The sequence below is a fragment of the Adiantum capillus-veneris genome, chromosome 1 (assembly GCF_014529385.1).
Source record: "Adiantum capillus-veneris isolate H3 chromosome 1, ASM1452938v2, whole genome shotgun sequence".
Lineage (NCBI taxonomy): Eukaryota > Viridiplantae > Streptophyta > Polypodiopsida > Polypodiales > Pteridaceae > Adiantum > Adiantum capillus-veneris.
In genome coordinates, this window is record NC_140931.1 from 91,742,086 (window position 1) to 91,760,879 (window position 18,794).

The 18,794-nt window shown below is 44.6% G+C and overlaps 1 protein-coding gene across 5 annotated transcripts in view; it reads left to right on the plus strand.

Moving 5' to 3' along the window:
* The first annotated feature begins 4,692 nt into the window (after positions 1-4,692).
* The window catches only part of LOC147465179 (uncharacterized), a 73,844-nt gene continuing 59,742 nt past the window's right edge, over positions 4,693-18,794 (plus strand). For 2 of the 5 annotated variants that reach the window (XR_015188954.1, XM_086518660.1), the window contains exon 1: positions 4,695-4,935. Coding sequence is in view for 2 of the 5 variants with exons in the window: in XM_086518660.1 (XP_086374786.1) it covers positions 4,858-4,935 (78 nt within the window). In the remaining 3 variants the exon portion in view is untranslated. Of the gene's footprint in view, positions 4,936-4,961; positions 5,054-18,794 lie in introns of those variants that run through there. The other 3 variants (XM_086518671.1, XM_086518681.1, XM_086518688.1) reach the window with 3 other exon arrangements.

An 18,794-nucleotide genomic window follows, 5' to 3' on the forward strand; every position in this document is an offset into this window, starting at 1 on the left:
ATGAGCGATTAACTGTGGAATGGAAGACTTGGCATACGCTGTTCAATGATGCTCTCCAAATCAATGACATTCAGGCACTAAAAGAGGAGATGCATAGGATCTAGCTGTGTATGGGCTAGTGGAAGATTCAAGTCAGAGGAATGACCAGGATTACTAATCAGTTGCTACAACTTACGGTCGAATCTTCTAAATTTCCTGAAAAAGACATTGCAGCAAAGTCGGGTCTGGCACCACAGTACAGGGAGATGGCTGAGTTTCTTTTCGAAGCTCGAGTCAAAACTAATCAGCCTCTTCAATGGAAGACTTGACAGACGCTGTTCAATGATGCTCTCCAAATCAATGACATTCAGGCACTAAAAGAGGAGATGCATAGGATCCAGCTGTGTATGGACCAGTGGAAGATTCAAGTCAGAGGAATGACCAGGATTACTAATCAGTTGCTACAACTTACGGTCGAATCTTCTAAATTGCCTGAAAAAGACATTGCAGCAAAGCCGGGTCTGGCACCACAGTACAGGGAGATGGCTGAGGTTCTTTTCGAAGCTCGAGTCAAAACTAATCAGCCTCTTCCAGAAGGATGGATCCATATTGCTTCGCATTGTCATAAGTTGGCCAGAACCAGACTTAGCAAGGGCAGGCGTACACTCTATGATCCTGACACCAAAACCTATCATTCCCTCACGCCTTATGAAGTACACATGACCACCGACCGACGGGATCAGCTTGAGCAGGAGGCCATTTACCGACTAATTCAGAAGGAGAATGCTGGTACTGGGACTTCTCAGGCACCCTCCAGGTCAAAGGGTAAACAGAAGACGGTCCAATGGAAGGATACTGGGTAGTTCCATCTCATAATTCAGTGGCGACTTTTCTCCTTAGCAAGCAGGTGGAGATGACATCTCTACCTTGGCCTGATGAGAGCTCCACCTTGGCCTGGTAAGAGCTCCACCTTGGCCTTTTCAGATGCCTCTTGCAATCCTTGGCCTTTTCAACTGCCTACTCGCAATCTTTGTATGGCCATTCTGTCAGTGGTCAAGTCGGATTCCCAACATCAGAACCAGACGATGGATTTTTCAGTCTCACATCAGAATCAAAGAGGGGAATTTTTCAGAAATTTTGGAATCTTGCCAAAATTCAAGAAAGGAGGGAAGGATGTAGACGGCTGGATAGTTCACTTGGTGGGAACGTCTTCTTAGGAGATGGGCAGCGAATTACTTAGTAGTTACTATGGTAATTACTACAATAAACCCGAAGTGTATAAATAGGGCCCATTACATTGTAATCGGGTTGGCAATTGTTATCATTTGGGTTAGCGCCTTGGCTATACTTGTACTTGAGAATCATTGGCAGTATTGTCGGCTGTACTTTCTCTTTGTAAATCATATTCGTTGTAACCTTGATCTATAATTCCAATGGCATATTCCAGTTATACTTACTTCTCGTCCAGTCTTCTGAATCTGAATCTGAACCTTATTTCCAGTACATAAATCTGATTCTTATTTCAGTATCCACATTCCACTCTAGTTTCTGATTCCTGTCCAGTCTACTGCCTGAAATCTCCCTACACTAGTAGCTGAAATCTTCCAACACTGGAATTAGCTGTCTCAAGAGATCATCTCCAATTCCAGTGCGCAACAAGAGCAGGGCAAGAAAACTCTAGGTTGTTTTCAGCGGATGCAAAGCAAGTATATCTCGCCAAAATCAGTCAAGGCATGTGGCTCTACGCAAGTGTTCGAGGAGCTTCATGTCCTGAGTGTGGACTCTTGGAATGCATTGATCAAATGATTGGCTCCACAAGGGCAAGGCCAACAAGCTCTATTGTGTTTTTAGCAGATGTGAAGTAAGGGCCTCTCTCCAGATGCAATCATGTATGCATGCATGCAGCCATGTAGCTCTACACAAGCTTGTATTGGCACAAAAATTCATAATTATATTGTTAGTCAGAGGTTGTTGGATGCAAAGAGAGGGCCTCACAAAACGTGCCTGAGGAGCTTCCTGTCTCAATGTCAGGCAGGGTCTCTCCAGATGCAATCACCTACGCCTATGCAGGCATCTCAAAGGCCTGCAGGACAACACATGCAATTGCAGGCAGGGTTCTCTCCTGAATGCCGTCTTTTGGAGTGCAATGATTGCGGGATACACGCAACAAGAGCAGGGCCAAAAAGCTCTTGGCTATTTTCAATGGATGCAAAGCGGGGGCCTCTCTCCAGATGCAGTCACACATGCATGCGTCTTGAAGGCATGTGGATGTACGCAAGATCTCGATATGGGCTTGAAAATTCTCTTTAATAGTGGCTATTGCAAAAAATTGCCGTGCTTGGCAATGACTTGGTCTATATGTATGCCAAATGTGGTGCGGGATGTTGTCTCTCAGAACATTATGACTCTAGGATATGCCCGACATGGGCCGTGCTGGAAGCTGTGGGCTCTTGATATGGGCTTGAAAAATCATGCTCATATTGTTAGTCAAGGGCTGTTGCAAGACATTGTCGTGCTTGGCAATGCCTTGGTCGATATGTATGCCAAATGTGGTGAAGGATGTTGTCTCTTGGAACATTATGACTCTAGGATATGCCCGACATGGGCCACGCTGGAAGCTATGGGCTGAAAAATCATGCTCATATTGTTAGCCAAGGGCTGCTGCAAGACATTGTCATACTTGGCAATGCCTTGGTATATGTATGCTAAATGTGGTGCACTTCAGATAGCACAAAACGTGTCTGAGGAGCTTCGTGTCCGGAATGGCGTCTCTTTGAGTACATTGATTGCGGGATATGCACAACAAGAGCAGGGACAAAAAGCTCTCGGCTATTTTCAGTGGATGCAAAGCGGGGGCCTCTCTCCAGATGCAATCACACATGCGTGCATCTGGAAGGCATGTGACTGTATGCAAGATGCCGATATGGGCTTTAAAATTCACTATGCTATTGCTAGTTAAGGGTTGTTGCAAAAAAATCTCGTACTTGGAAATGCCTTGGTCCATATGTATGCTGAATGTGATGCACTTCAGAAAGCACAAAACGTGCCTGAGGAGCTTCATATCCCAGATGCCATCTCTTGGAGTGCATTGATTGCAAGATACGTGCAATAGGAGCACGGACAGAAAGCTCTCGGCTGTTTCCAGTGGATCTGAACTGAGGGACTCTTTCCAGATGCAATCACATACGTGTGCATCTTGAAGGCATATGTCTGTACACAAGATGCCGATGTGGGTCTCTCTCCATATGGTATCACCTATGTGTCCACATTGAAGGCATGTGTCTCTATGCAAGAGGCTGATACGGGCACAAAAAAATCTACTTTTTATTGTTTTCCAAAGGTTGTTGAAATAAGATGTCACGCCCGCTTGGCACAATCTTGGTGGATAAGTATGACACGTGTGTTGTGCTTCAGAAAAGTGACGGTTTCTCACCAACCGAAGTCTCTTGGAGTGCTTTTATATCCAATTATGTCAAGCAAGGGCAGGTGAGGAAGCTCTGAAATTAATTTCAAAGATGCAATATAATGTGGGCATGTTCTTCATGACCATTTTTCCCGAAATGTTGCACGTCGAATGCATTAAATGATGGAAATGGAGTCTCTTTCAATGCATTGGTAGTGGGATACGCACCGCAGAAGCAAGCGCGGAAAGTTCTAGGCTATTTTCATCTTTCTATCTGCACTGTGGACTCCTTGAATGCACTCACTTTGGGATGTGTGCAACAAGAGCAAGGCCAATGAGCGATACAAGAAAGAAGTTGTGCTTGGCTTTGCCTAAGACTATGTGTACGCTATGGTGCTCTTCAGAACGCACGAAAAGCGGCCGAGGAGCTTCTTGTGCGGAACGCCGCCACAAGATCGCATGAAGGGTCTCTATCCAGATGCAATCAACTACACCTACACAGGAATCTGGAAGGCATGCGGGTCAGTAGATGCAATCACGTATGTAGCCATAGATATTAGAATTCACTATATGATCGCTAATGTACGTTTGTTGGGAGTACAATTTCATGCTTGGTGGTGGTTTATCGATATGTATACAAAATGTGGTGTCCTCACAATAGCACAAAAACTTCTCGAAGGGTATCCTCCCTAGGGTGTCGCCTCTTGTAGCGGGTTAAGTGCAGCAGATGCCCAACATTGTTGATGCAAGGAAGTCCATTGGCGATAGACATTCAATCGCGCGATGAGTAAGCATTATCATTTTTTGATTTTTGACACTGAGAACGCAATTAATGAACGCATTGAAAATTGCACGCCGCCGTGGGAATGGCACGTTCCCTCGTATTATAAAAATTGGGGAAGATTGTGCAAACTCCCCCATGCAAGGATACTTGCATGTTTTTTTTTTTTTTTGAAACATAAAAATGGAACAACAGACAATAACATTGACATCTTGTATGATCATGAACATTGAGCTTGACAAAACTCTTAACACTCCTTGTGGTTTTTTGCGAGGTACCCCTCTGAAGCATTACGATCAGTAACCAATTTCTATGTAGGTACACCATTGAACCACAACGATTGGTATCCCAAAAACTCTCAGGAAAAAAATCTAACACTCTTTCACGATCTCTCTCTTCTCTCTCTCTCTCTCTCTCTCTCCAATATTTTGTTCAATCTCAATTAGATGGAACATAGCTAACGAAGCACTCTACTTACTTTCTTATTGTTTTAGAAAGCCATCGTGATCCTTTGTATTCGAAGCAAGGGTGACCCAAGGAGTGAACTGCGTCGTGTTCACAAGGGGAATCGGACGGTGGAAATCAACATCACATAGCAGGACCCGTGCCATATATCGATGAGGATCGTCTAACCCAGACGACGTTGTTCAACACTTCGATTTGACGACTACAGCGAGAGCCTTCCTCTGCTAAGATGAACGTCATTCTGCAGTCCATATCGCAGCCAGCTGCCCATCGTCTCATGCTCTATGCTTCCTCTCCTCACTTACGGGTAGAGAGAGAGAGAGAGAGAGAGAGAGAGAGAGAGAGAGAGAGAGAGAGAGAGAGAGATTTTTACCCACAGAGGAAGAATCACACGAGGCAAGAATCCCCGCATCGAGCGAACATTGGTGTTCCTTCTATACCCCCTGGCATCGAATGCTAGGCTTGCTTATTTGGTAGATGTAAAGTATAGGATTCTACATGCTAGGTTTGCCCTGTTCAGTGCATGTAGGTACTTTTATATGATAGCATTGTCTTGGTACACACTCTATCGCCTGAGAATTGTTTTTTGTTTGATTTATCGACACTTTAGTGTACTATTTCTCTATGACTATGGTATTATACCATGTCAATCAATGCAATTGATCTCCATTTTGTTGGATGTGCATGTCCAATTTACCTATTGGAGATCATGAATAAGACTGATAACTTTTATTTCTTTTAAAATTAAATGGATTGACACCATTGGGAAGAACAATATTCTGGCTGAAGAAGCCTTTCTACATGTTAGCTTCTGATGGATGTTACCATAAGCTCGATCAAATAGGAAGATAGAAATTGATTAGCGCATGCAAATTAGAGCATAATGCACTAGTATCATCCCTTTTGATTTCAAGTAAGCCTATGATCAGGTTGATTGGGTTTTTTTAGAGAGCACTTTGCGACAGATGGGCTTTCTAGACTGTCGGATTGTTGGTTTTGCTTCAATACATAGATCTACGTCTACAGTGGTGACTATTGGTGGATTGATAGGGTGACACTTTGGTTTGTCCTGGTTAGTGCGATTGGGTTGCCCCCTAGCACGGCATCTTTTCCTCTTCTTTGCTGAGACCGTGTCTGTATTTATGGGGTAAGTCTCCACAGCTATGTGGCCTTTGTATGCTATTGTGACTGAGGGGCCTGTGGTTATAGCTTAGGTAGTGTTGACATTATTTTACAATAGTACTTTGAGCCAGTTTCGCAGTCCATCGTCAGAAAGCTTTATCACTGGTCTTCCATGCATTTACATCTTGCTGGCAAAGCTATGGTTGTGAACCGGGTGCCTCTTGGAATAGCGTGGTATATTACTTCGCTCTCAAGGGTTTTATCGCAGTTGCGACGCCCAGTGTGCAATTTTCTTTAGGGAGGCTCCGATGGTTCTCAAGATACTTGTGCACGAGTAGTATGGTGCACCATTATTATGTCAAAGGAAGAGGGAGGCTTGGGTATCAATAACCTGAAGATGCGGAGCCGTGCATTACTTTCCAAGCTCATTGTCAGAGGTTTTTTTATGGGGGTGAGCCTTGGAAGCTTTTCTTGAGTTTTGGATTGTGAGTGAGGGCTTCTTTGTGGCTGTGCCTGGCCTTGTGAGGCTTTTCCAAATTCTAAGCATGTGGGGGAGTTTTTCCAGATTTGGTCCGACCAGCCACTTGTGGTACTTTGTTGCCTGCCCTATTTTTTTTCCACTTTTTTCCCAGTTTCTCCATTTTTTTGGTCGTGGGGTTTTGGGCACGAGTCGAGCATTTTAGTTAGGTCCATATATAAGGAGAGGGGACGCCCTTCATTTGACAGTGTTCTAGCCTCATACTCTCTTGAGTTTCAGGGCTTGTGCCACACTCCATCTTCTCTCTCCTCCTCCTCCTCCTCCTCCTCTCTCTCTCTCTCTCTCTCTCTCTCTCTCTCTCTCTCTCTCTCTCTCTGTCACGTGTTCTGTTGTGGCACACATTCTGTTGCACTTTGACATGGTATTAGAGCCTAAGCATGACGATGCCTAGTGGATTGGGAGCACGAGGAATGGCTGATTGTGGCTTGGTTCTGTAGCCAACAGGAGGCCAAGTTGCAGCTACATTCTTATAGCGAAGACCCCTTCGACCAACGTTTTTATTAAGAGGGGGATGATGTCTTTGTTGTGTTTTTTTCGCGAAGAACCCTTGTGGATTTGCGTCTTTCAGCAGGGAGACGATCAAGGAGTGTTGTTGATTTTCGGCGTGGAGTTGGACAAGATGTGGGTTATGTTTTGAAGACTAGAAGGTGACTCGTTCGTGCCCAATACCTTTGCATATTCTCGGCCAGCCGGTTGAAGACTCTTGTAGAGGGCTATGATTTTGGACCGATTTCAGCCGGTGTACCTCCTCTTGCTGAGGACTTTGGAGACCCCTCTCAACGAGGTTGTGTGCAACCTTAAAACTCGGTTTGTAGGTACCTGTCTATGGAGGATTGCTTTGCGACCTTGGATGGCCTTGATGATGGCTTCGAAGAGGAAGAATGTAGAGAGTTCTCATGATGTGGACACTGGATGATGCTTGGAGCATTTGCAAAAGTCTACTCATAGTGAGGAGTTACTTGAGCGGAAGGTTCGGCATGATCAAAAGCTACTGACTACTTGTCGGGTGCAGCGGAATTGAATATGGTGAAGATGTAGGTTTTACACTTCCACACCTCCTTTTCTTTCTTTTCCTTCCGTTAGTGATTCCTTTTAGCTTGAATGTGTTCAATTTCTTGTCCGGTGGTAGCTCCGTTATCTCCTAGGAGCAGATTAGGGGGAGGGGTGTTTTGTGGTTGAGTCCGGCCGTACTTGAGGTAGACGTACTTGTACTCGGCGGTGCACTTCATTGTGTTGCTCACTCGATACATTGGCATGAGGCGGGACCCCTGCTCCTAGGGTTTCTCGGGGTCGGAGTCTCGAGTCTTCTGTAGTTTTGCTACTAAGTTGTCTCAGGTCACTTTTAGTGAGTTTATATATTTATTAGCATTTTTAGCCATTTATTGGGATCCTGGGGTTTTTTGGCTAGGTAGTGCAAACTTCTAGTTTGCCTATATAGGTAGCCCCCCCCCCCGCCCCCCTTTGTACTTTTGGCATGTTCAGTGTAGAGATCCAGCTTTTGGGGCACACTCTCTCTCTCTCTCTCTCTCTCTCTAGCATTTTGCATTGCTAGTGTTTTGTGAGTCTGCAGCCACATTCTCTCTCTAGCAAGGTGGAAAGGTACGTAGTGTACGGCATGTTTTAGGTACGTACGGAACGTACTTCCGTATTGAACCACCTCTCAGGTACGTAATAGGTACATCCCATTTGTAAAAAACCCATGCTTCAGTGAAAGACCCATGGTCTCTGTGCTATTGTCTGTGAAGTTCTGTGCAGAAACTTGCTCTTTGGAATCTGGAAATCATCACATGCAATAAGTTTTTAGTTGTAACCCTTGGCTATTAGGCTTCCAAACCACCCAAAAGCGCAAAATGGCTCGCGTTTCCATTTTCCACCTTATCCCTGCAATTTTTCACAAATTTGCCAATTACCACCGTACTGAACCGTACAGTACGAAAGGTTCCGTACATACATACGGATGCAACCTTGCTCTCTAACGTTTTCTGTCACCATCATCTCTCTCTCTCTCTCTCTCTCTCTCTCTCTCTCTTTTCGCCCATGACATTACAGCTCTACAGAAATTGGTCGATGCGTTACATGCTTTTTGTGAAAATGTGGGTCTATCAATCAATGTAGACAAAACAAAGTTCATGATTGTAAAGACTCGTAAGATGGATATCCACGCCCCCCTCATGCATCAAGGGAAACAAATTGAGAAAGTCGACAATTTCAAGTACTTGGGGATTGACATCCTGTGCAACTATGCTTGGGGACAATGCGCACATTATAGAATTGACATCGGCCATGCCAAGTACTATCAATTTGAAAACATGTGCACACAAAGGAGCATAAAAAGATGGGAGATAAAAGCGACCATTTTTGAGACATGCGTAGTGCAAGCCATCCTCTACAGAGTGGAAATCTGGGGAGCAAGCATTCCAGCCCACACATGGAATGAAATTGAAAAAATTTAGAAAAATCGACACATGGGGGTCAAAAAGACGACACCATACTCCGTGCTACTCTTGGAGACAGGCAAGAGACTACTAGAAATGAAAGCATTGCAAAAAATGTACACGTATATCATGAAGGTCAAAGCGATGCCTACTACTCGAATCCCCTGCATTGCATGGGAAACGGGATGTGCGCCACAAAAGACAAAAATCAGCAAATTTCTGTCATCGAGCCTCATACAGGACATTAAGAAATGGTTCGCTAAATGGAATGTAGAGGCATATGTGGACATGCTTATTGAGGAGGGCAAGGAGGGAGAACACATGCTGAATTTTGAAATTGCACTACTAAATAGCCTCCACACCAAGTGGAAGACAACGCAACACCGCTCGAAATTTGAATACTATTGCAAGCATGTCAACACAAAGTATTGGGAAGGCTATAGCACAAACCCAATGGAAGCCCAGGCCCACATACGAACACCCATGCCCCACATGGCACGAAGAGCAATCTCTTTGATGCGCACAAGGTCGCATATGCTCAAAATAGAAACAGAGGGCTGGCTGAAAATTGATGCTTCTAAACGGATATGCACATCATGTACAATGCAAGCTCCCGAAGATGAAGCACATGTGACATTGGAATGCCCAGAATACGCTCACATCCGGGCTAATTTTCAACCACTTCTAAGCGGTTGCTCTACCTTTGTGGACCTATTATCCAAGATAGACCCCTCCCCTACAGCTCTCGGAACATACCTCACCCCCATACTTGAGCATCAAAAGACACTCATAGGAACACAAAAAGAGAATAACACACACCACACCATACACCCCCGTGAGGGGAGACTATGTATCACTTTGAGGTCCCATGGGTCATTTCTGGCCCCCCGCGGACGTTAATACCAAATCAAATCAAATCTCTCTCTCTCTCTCTCTCTCTTCTCCAACGTTTTGCTTAGCGATCTCTCTCTACACCTAGCGCTCCCTCTCTCTTGCGGTGTACACACCCTCTCGGTGTTGCATCGTGTGCGGCGAGATCCAGTGCCCATTCGGTGGGCGGTACACGCTAGGACCTTGACGGCGAGGAGATCCATCGCGATAGATATGAGATCTATTGGCTGCCCGTCACGGAGAGGTGTTTTGATCATGGTTGCAGACGAGTTTCTCATCCGATTTCACCCTTTTTTGCTTCTCCTTTGATAGAATGATGGTTCCTTTTACTTTTCCCTGAAGAGAGGGAATGAGAGAGTGCAATAGAGGTGTGTAGAGGAGAGAGGAAGTGGGAGAAGAGGAGAATGACACCTGATGGGTCCCAACCAACTCTCTCAAGAGCCCCACACCCCGTTGTTGATGTGGTATTTGCTTTAGATTGCGTAAATGAATGTACACACATGCAATACCTTGTGCAGACTCTACTGACTCGAATGGCGAATGTCACTATGGTAATTCCTTGAGACGAGGCACCTTCGAGGCTGATTTGATGCACCTTTGGATCCTTCTCAATGTGGGATTGCGGATGGCCACCAAAGGGTAGATTTGGGGCTCTTGTTCCCGATGTGAGAGGAATGAAGGGCTGAAAACGCAGATCTTGATGATGCCAATGATGGACAACAATGGGAGCACTCAATGACATCGAGGGAATGTTCGAGGAGAGGCTCTATGTGCTGCCAAAGTACCGGACCCCACAACGGAGAGCACTAGCGAGGCCAGATCCAAGTAGATCTGGCGAGGGAAGGGTTGAAAATTGAAAACGCTAGGGGCTGATCAACAAGGGAGGTAGCGCTATGGCTGAAATCTGCAAAATGCTGGCTGGTTGCTGTAGAAAACGCTAATGTTGGGCCGATTTGCAAAAACGCCAGGCTAATCTGAAATTGGAACGCTAGGCTGCTCATTTGCTAGCGCTATGCAAATTTGCAACTTGCTTCAACGATGGGTTGCCCTCCTCCCTTTTTAGGCAAAGTTTTTGGCTTATAAATCATCAAAGGCTCAAGTAGGGCAAATTGTCTATCAAATTCCTACAAATAAATCATAAAAATGATTTATAAATAAGTTTGATGAGGGGTTAGTTTTTGGGTGAAATTATCACACGTTTGCCCACCTGGGAATCCGATCAATGCGAGAAATGGCTCATTGGATTTTTCTAACCTAGAACTACATGCACATCATGCCAGATGCCCACTGTAGTGTAATAATATTTATCAAAATGCGTGTACAATCCATTTATGCAAGATGGATTGTCAAAGTCTGTGATGCGGAAGCGTAGAGACCAAGGGGAGAGAGAGAGAGAGAGAGAGAGAGAGAGAGAGAGAGAGAGAGTCTTCTAAACCAATTAACTTTGGCAATGAATAATTGAATGTGTATACAATGGAGGCAAGGGGTTGCTTATATAGCAAGCCTAGTCAATTGCCCTACCCAAGACTTTGACAAATAAGTAAAATAAATACCTAAAATCCAAACTAAATAATGGGATCACATTGGGCAGCTCACTTGAGATGCCAAAACCCTCTCTGCAGCTCATAGTGGACAATGAAGAAGCTACCATGGACACCCCAATAGAAGGCCTTGTACTACTGGATACACCTCGGTGTTGCTCTCCTCAACTTTGTACTGAAAGTAATGCCATCTTGAGCATCGGTTGTGTCACAAAGTGATGACGTGTCTGCCCGGGAGCCGAAACCATGACTGCTGCTGAAAACCCTAAATCTGCAAACCCTAACCCTAAAACCTGCAAACCCTAAAATCTGCCCAAAACCCTAAAAATTGTAGAAACCCTAACCCTAACCCTAACCCTAACCCTAACCCTAACCCTAAAAGGGCAGTAATGAAAAAGCGCCAGTCTGATGACGTGGCAGAATTCCGTAATCTACAGCGGAATTCCAAGATTTGCGGCAATTTTCTCAAGGCAAGAGAGAGAAAGAGAATAGTTTTTGCTTTATTTTAAAATCTCAGGAGAGTTTGAGAGAGAGAGGGAAGAGCCTTTGCTTTAGGGTTGTCAAGGCTTTTGATCTGAAGCTTTTGGGGCTCTGCTTTTGGCATCCCTTGTAAACATTTAAATAAATGGTGAGGACTTACACTTGGCAGAGCATCTGGACGCAGAGTCTGAGAGTGAAACCCTAACCACTCTCTTGTTCTTTGAACTGATTAATATATAAAGAAATACCGAAAGGGGCGCCAGTCTTTGGGGCCAATATCTCTAGGCACGGAACTCCACCGGGCTAGTGCAAATGTATTGTGAACTGTGAATTGTTTTGAAGTGGTTATTTGGTGCTGTTGTGATTGATTCTTGACTTGGAGTATCCAAGTCTGTTACAGTGGTATCAAAGCACGACCGATTTCTCTTCTACGGGAAATCTGATCCCCAAATTTTTTTCCTGCGGCTCCTATGGCTTCACGCAAGGATCAATCGACTCCCTTTGCATCCGGAGATGCGGGTAGGGATCACAACGAAGATTCTGGCAGAGAGTATGGCCCGCCTCGGCCTACTCAGGCGGAGCAACGAGAGATCAAACGTTGTCAATTGATCGGCGATGCAACAAAGATGATGCTCAGTTTTGCGAAGGACTCGAAATTGGCAAAATATAAGAGTGAGACTTCTTTTCAGGAAGTGCATGCGCAGTGGTAGAAAACCACAACACCACCCCCGAAACCCGCTCTCAAGACTACAAGCAATATTCAGAGAAGGAATTAGAAGAGGTGGTTGATGCACGGATTGCTCAGCTTTTTAACGCGCTGAAGAAAGCTAAAAAGCACGGCAAAAAGCAGAAGAAAGGCATTGACTTCCCGGTTATTTGGGTCGTTAGTCGACATTTGACAAAGCAAAGAAAGAGAAGAAGCGTGTTCGATTTGAGGAAGTACCCAGTTCTTCTTCTTCTTCTTTTGACAGTTCTTCTAGCTCTTCAGATTCGAGCGAAGAAGATAGAAAAGGCAAAAAGCGAAGCAAGAAACAACACTTCGGAAAGGGCAAGAAAAAGGCAAAGAAGTCTAAATCTCGCCAAGTGAGTGACAATTCTATAGAGGACTCGTCTACGGATAGTTTAGACTCTGATGACGGAAAATTTTATGCGAACAAGAAGAATTTTTATAAAGCCAACTAGTATGACTTTCTGGAAGATAAAAGCAAGAAAGTCCGAGAGTTTAAGGAAGGTGGATAGTCAATCAAATTTGACACTTTTTCAGGATACAAAGATGCTTCGAAGGCTTTGTCTTTTATACATCAGTTTGACATCGCTTTCGCGGGAGGACGCTACTTAGAGCACTCCAAGATTCGGAGAGCTGCCTCTTACTCTAAGGGGAATGCTCGAACTTGGTAGTCTATGCTTCTTTTAAACAAGACTGCGCCAATTAAATGGCTGAAATTTAAGTAGCTTTTTATTTCTTCTTTGTTGACGCAAGAGTATGAACGCGATATACGAGCTACTTGGAACCATCTTCGGATGACCAAGAGAGATACAGTGGAGGCTTATACAGCAGTTTGTCTTTTATACAGCAGTTTGACATCGCTTTCGCGGGAGGACGCTATTCACAGCACTCCAAGATTCGGAGAGCTTCCTCTTATTTTAAGGGGAATGCTCTAACTTGGTGGTCCACGCTTCTTTTAAACAAGACTGCGCCAGTTAAATGGCTGAAATTTAAGAAGCTTTTTATCTCTTCTTGGTTGACTCAACAGTATGAACGCGATATATGAGCTACTTGGAACCATCTTCGGATGACCAAGCTAGATACGGTGGACGCTTAATGCAAGAGATTTTGGAGCTCTTTTCTACCCGCCTCTTCATTCAAGAAGATATCGTTCAGAGAACAGATTGAGCGGTTTACCTTGGGTCTACCTACAGAGATCCGAGATCACTGCTTGGAACAGAAGTCAGCTTCTATTCAAGAGTTGATGAGTCATGCGAAGTGGGGCTTTGCCATTCACTCTGGCAGTCTGACCTACCCCATGGATGAGGTCATGACACAACGAGCTGAACAGACTTCAGCGAATGAAAGTAAAAAGAGAAAGAGCAATCCAGAAAAGAAGGATGCACGACCCAAGCTTACTCCTCAGGAGAGAGCTCGCTTCATCAGGGAGGGGAAGTGCTTTGGATGCGTGGAACATGGACATATCTCCGCGTAGTGCCCTAAAAAGGCACAGAAAGAACAAAATGACAAGGACGACGACATGTCTGAGAGTTCGAGAGTAGCTGAGGAATGTGGAAGAAAAGGCAAGATGAAAACAGGACTGGTTCCAGATTGTGTGGGTACCGATCCCAACACCATGGACGAGAGTACAAAACTTTGTCGAGCTTGGGGCAAAGTGAAAGATCAAGAGGCCCTGATCTTCTTTGATGGAGGAGCCAAGGCCAACTTCATTTCACCGGAATTAGCGGCACGACTCGAGATCACTCTTGATGGGATGGGACCACTTGCGGAGGCTGTTCTAGCGGCACCCAACAGGGACGTAGCCATTACACCTGTCATTGGAAAACTTCGGTTGCATTGTGAGGGGTATTTGGGGCATGAGGACTTTTTCATAATGCCTTTGGAAGGTTGTGATGTTCTCTTAGGGATTCCCTGGTACCAGAAGAACAACGCCGTGGTCGATTATCGGGCAAGGAAAGCGACATTGACTACAAAGAAGGGCAGAACCATTGTACTTGATATTAAACTGAAGGGCGAGTCTGTCCCTATTGTATCGGCTTCGGCCATTTCTAAATTAATGAAATCCAGTTTGTTTGTTTACTCGATCTTTTTGAAAGAATTGAGCGATAAGGATAGGACAAATATGTCTAAACTTGATAAAGAACGTTAAGATTTTCTCCACTCTCACGCCGATTGCTTCTCAGAGGGCCTACTAGGCGAGTTACCACCTGCTCTTCCTGAAGATCATACCGTTGATCTGATACCTGGAAGCACACCACCGAACCGGCCACCTTACTGTGTGAGCCGAGCACAGAATGAAGGGATTATGAACCAAGTGAAAGACCTCTTGGAAAAGGGTCTTGTCCAGCCTAGTACTTCACCGTATTGCTCTCCAGTGTTGTTGGTTTTGAAGAAAGACGGATCTTGGAGAATGTGCATCGATTATAGAGCTCTCAACAAAATCACCATCAAGAATCGATTACCGATTCCTAGGATCGATGATAGACTCGACTGATTACAGGGATCCTCGTGCTTTAGCAGGATTGCTTTGAAGAGTGGATATCATCAGATCAGAATCGCGCCGGGAGACGTCTACAAGACAGCTTTTCGGACGACTTTTGGGTTATTTGAGTTTTTGGTGATGCCTTTTGGCTTAACCAATGCTCCTGCGACAATTAACTGGATGATGGACAGGAGTTTTCGAGATTTATAGGCTATTTGTTGGCAGACATCATTGTTTTCTCCAAGAATGAGGCAGAGCACAGAGATCATCTGCTTCAGGTCTTTCAGGTATTACGAGATCACACGTTAGTGATTAATGCAAAGAAAAGCAAATTTTTCCTACCAGAGATACACTATTTGGGACACATTGTCTCAACAACAGGAGTGGAAATGGATCCGGCCAAGATAGAGACTATCCGTGATTGGCCCGATTTGAAGAGTGTCCATGAAGTTAGAAGCTTCTTGGGACTGTGTTCGTACTATAGGCGGTTCATTCGAAAGTTTGCAGAGGTTGCTTCCCCTTTGCATATCTTGACACAAAAAGAAGTCCCTTTCTCGTGGGGATCCACAAAGGTGACTGCCTTTCAGACATTGAAAGAGAAATTGACTACGGGACCAATTTTGACTTTGTCGGACTTGCAGAAGTCATTTGAAGTATATTGTGATGCTTGTGGTCGTAGGCTGAGTGCTGTCTTAATGCAAGAAGGCCATGTCATTGCTTACGAGAGCCAATTGTTCTCAAGGCCGGAAATGACTACACAGATTTATGACAAAGAGCTTTTGGCGGTTATCCATGCTCTTACTCAGTGGCGGCATTATCTACTCGGAGCGAATTTTACTGTCTTTATAGACCATCAGAGTTTGCGCTACTTCTTGTCACAAAAGCAGTTTTCGGAAAAGCAGATGTGGTGGGCGAACATTGTCACAGTTTTACTTCCAGATTGTCCATGTGCAGGGACAGAAGAATGTGGTGGCAGATGCTTTGTCTCGGAAGCCGTTGGTTCTCGCTATTTCCACGATACATCATAGGAGCTCGAGGATATGGTCGACCAATATGCCACAGAGACAGATTTTGCAGACGTTTTCACACGGATACGGGATGGGGAGACAGTAGCGGGATATTCCATTCGGGATGGCTACTTGATGAGAAAAACCATGTTGTGCGTTACAAAGCCGGAGGGAAAAGATTATGACTGAATGCCACTGTCCACCTTTTACGAGTCACCGCGTCATTGCTACCACCATGAAAGGGCTAGAGAGAGACTTCTTTTGGCCGAAACTCAAGAAGGATGTGGAAGAGTTTGTGCGCAGCATAGTTACCAGGAACGGGAAAACGGAACGGGAACGCAGAACAAAATGCCATTCCCTGTTACGGGTACTCCCGTTTGAAACACGGAACGGGGATTCGGAACGGGAACTTGGAATGGGAACGGGGAACGGAGACCTGAAAACGGCCATTCCTTGTTACTATGGTGCGCAGTTGCTTAGTATGCCAAAAGGTCAAGTTTGACAGGCATAAAGCACAGGGATTGTTACAGCCTTTACCCATACCCACCCGCCCTTGGGAAAGTATTGCAATGGATTTCATTTTTGATCTCCGAGAACACAGAGTGGTCACGATGGTATCTGGACTGTTATTGACAGATTTAGCAAACAGACTCATTTCATTCCAGTGAAGAAAACAATCAAGCCGGATCACTTAGCGAGACTGTTTTTGGCCCAGATCTTCAGATTACATGGCATGCCTGAGACGATTGTCTTCGACAGGGACCCTAGATTTACGAGTTTGTTTTGGAAGGCAATTTGGGAGAACATTGGCACGCGGTTGCAGTTCTCGTCATTGTTTCATCCGCAGATTGACGGGCAATCTGAGATTGCCAATTCAGTGGTTCTAGATTTTTTAAAGTCTTATATCTCAGATCAGAAGACTCAATGGGAAAAGTACCTACCTTTGGTGGAATTTGCCTACAATAACACGATACACTCTTCGACGGGGAAGGCGCCATTTGAGATTGTTGAAGGTGCTGCGAAGGTTCTACCCTTCCTAAGCAGGAAAGATAAGATTTTTGAAGCAGTTGAATATACGCGAGACTTAGATACGGCTTTTGCCTGTAAAGTCTCGAGAACGACAAAAAAAGGCAGCGGATCGCCATCGTCGCGACTTGAAATTGAAGGAGGATGATTGGGTGCTCTTACGTTTTGAGAAGGCACGCCTGAGAAAGAAAAAGGGAAAGGAGAGGCTTTTTCTAAAGCTTAGTACGCGATACTACGGACCTTTCCAGATCACTGAAAAGATAAATGATGTCTCCTTCCGACTGAAACTGCTTGATACTTGGAGGATTCACAATGCATTTCATGTGACTCTCTTGAAACCTTTTAAAGGCGATGTGCCTGATGATGGGGAGCCTGATAAGCAACCCGAAGTGGAAGTAAACGAGGAGATCCTTGTTCCTGAACAGATTTTGGCACATAAGGATACAAAGAATAAAGGTGAAGTCCGAAGGCGGTTCTTGGTTAAGTTCAAGAACTATCTTGCATTGGATGCGAAGTGGATGGAGGAGGAGGACCTAGCAGATACTCCTCAAATTGTGAAACTTTACCTCGATGCTTTTGGTTTAGCATAAGAGGGGAGTCACTCCGCCCCTTTGTTAACAGATGCCTTGATTTAGATACTAGAGTCACTGATGTCTCTTTGAGCTTCAGGGATACTGAAAGCTGACAGTATTCTGTTGTATGACTTAATGAAATGGAATTGCTGATTATGATACTGATTTGTTCTTGACTTCTTTTAAGTGCAGGAACTGATAGACGAAATGACTGCAGCATTTTGGTCTGATTGATCTCGAATAGACATGGTTGCAATAGGGGTTAGTCAATCGGACATCGATGAGGTCCCGATTGGATTTAGATGCGATTGCTAGCTACATTGCCGATAAATCATGATCTAAGATCCGAATGAATGTTGAATGTCATGTGATGTCGTGTGATGTGATTTGTCGATTGGTACATGTGCTAGATGTGTGTTCCTAGTACGTAGGTACTAACAGTCAGTGTCTGCTAAGACGGTTTATGGCCTTTGTTTGTTTTACAGGCGTAATCGAGGGCGATTACAATGCTTTCAAGTGGGGGGTATGTCACAAAGTGATGACGTGTTTGCCCGGGAGCCGAAACCATGACTGTTGCTGAAAACCCTAAAACCTGCAAACCCTAACCCTAAAACCTGCAAACCCTAAAATATGCCAGAAACCCTAAAAATTGCAAAAACCCTAACCCTAACCCTAACCCTAAAAGGGTAACAATGAAATAGCGCCAGTCTGATGACGTGACAGAATTCAGTAATCTGTGGCGAAATTCCAAGATTTGCAGCAGCTTTGCTTTTCTCAATGCAAGAGGGAGAAAGAGAATAATTTTGGCTTTATTTTAAAAACTCAGGAGAGTTGTAGAGAGAGAGAAGAGCCTTTGCTTTAGGGTTGTCAAGGCTTTTGATCTGAAGCTTTTGGGGCTCTGCTTTTGGCTTCCCTTGTAAACATTTAAATAAGTGGTGAGGGCTTACACTCGGCAGAGCATCTGGACGGAGAGTCTGAGGGTGAAACCCTAACCACTCTCTTGTACTTTGAACTGATTAATACATAAAGAAATACCGAAAAGGGGCGCCAGTCTTTTGGGGCCAATATCTCTAGGCACGGAACTCCGCTGGGCCAGTGCAAATCTATTGTGAACTGTGAACTGTTTTGAAGTGGTTATTTGGTGTTGTTGTGATTGATTCTTGACTTGGAGTGTCCAAGTCTGTTACAGGTTGCCTTTCTAGAAACTTTGAATTGTAGACCATACTACGTCCAATAATCCCATTCGTCAACTACGAACACATCACGTCCAAAATATAAAACTCCAAGATAATGAACTGTTGAAACACATCCTGTCCATAATTTGACCAACAACAGTGAATTGGCT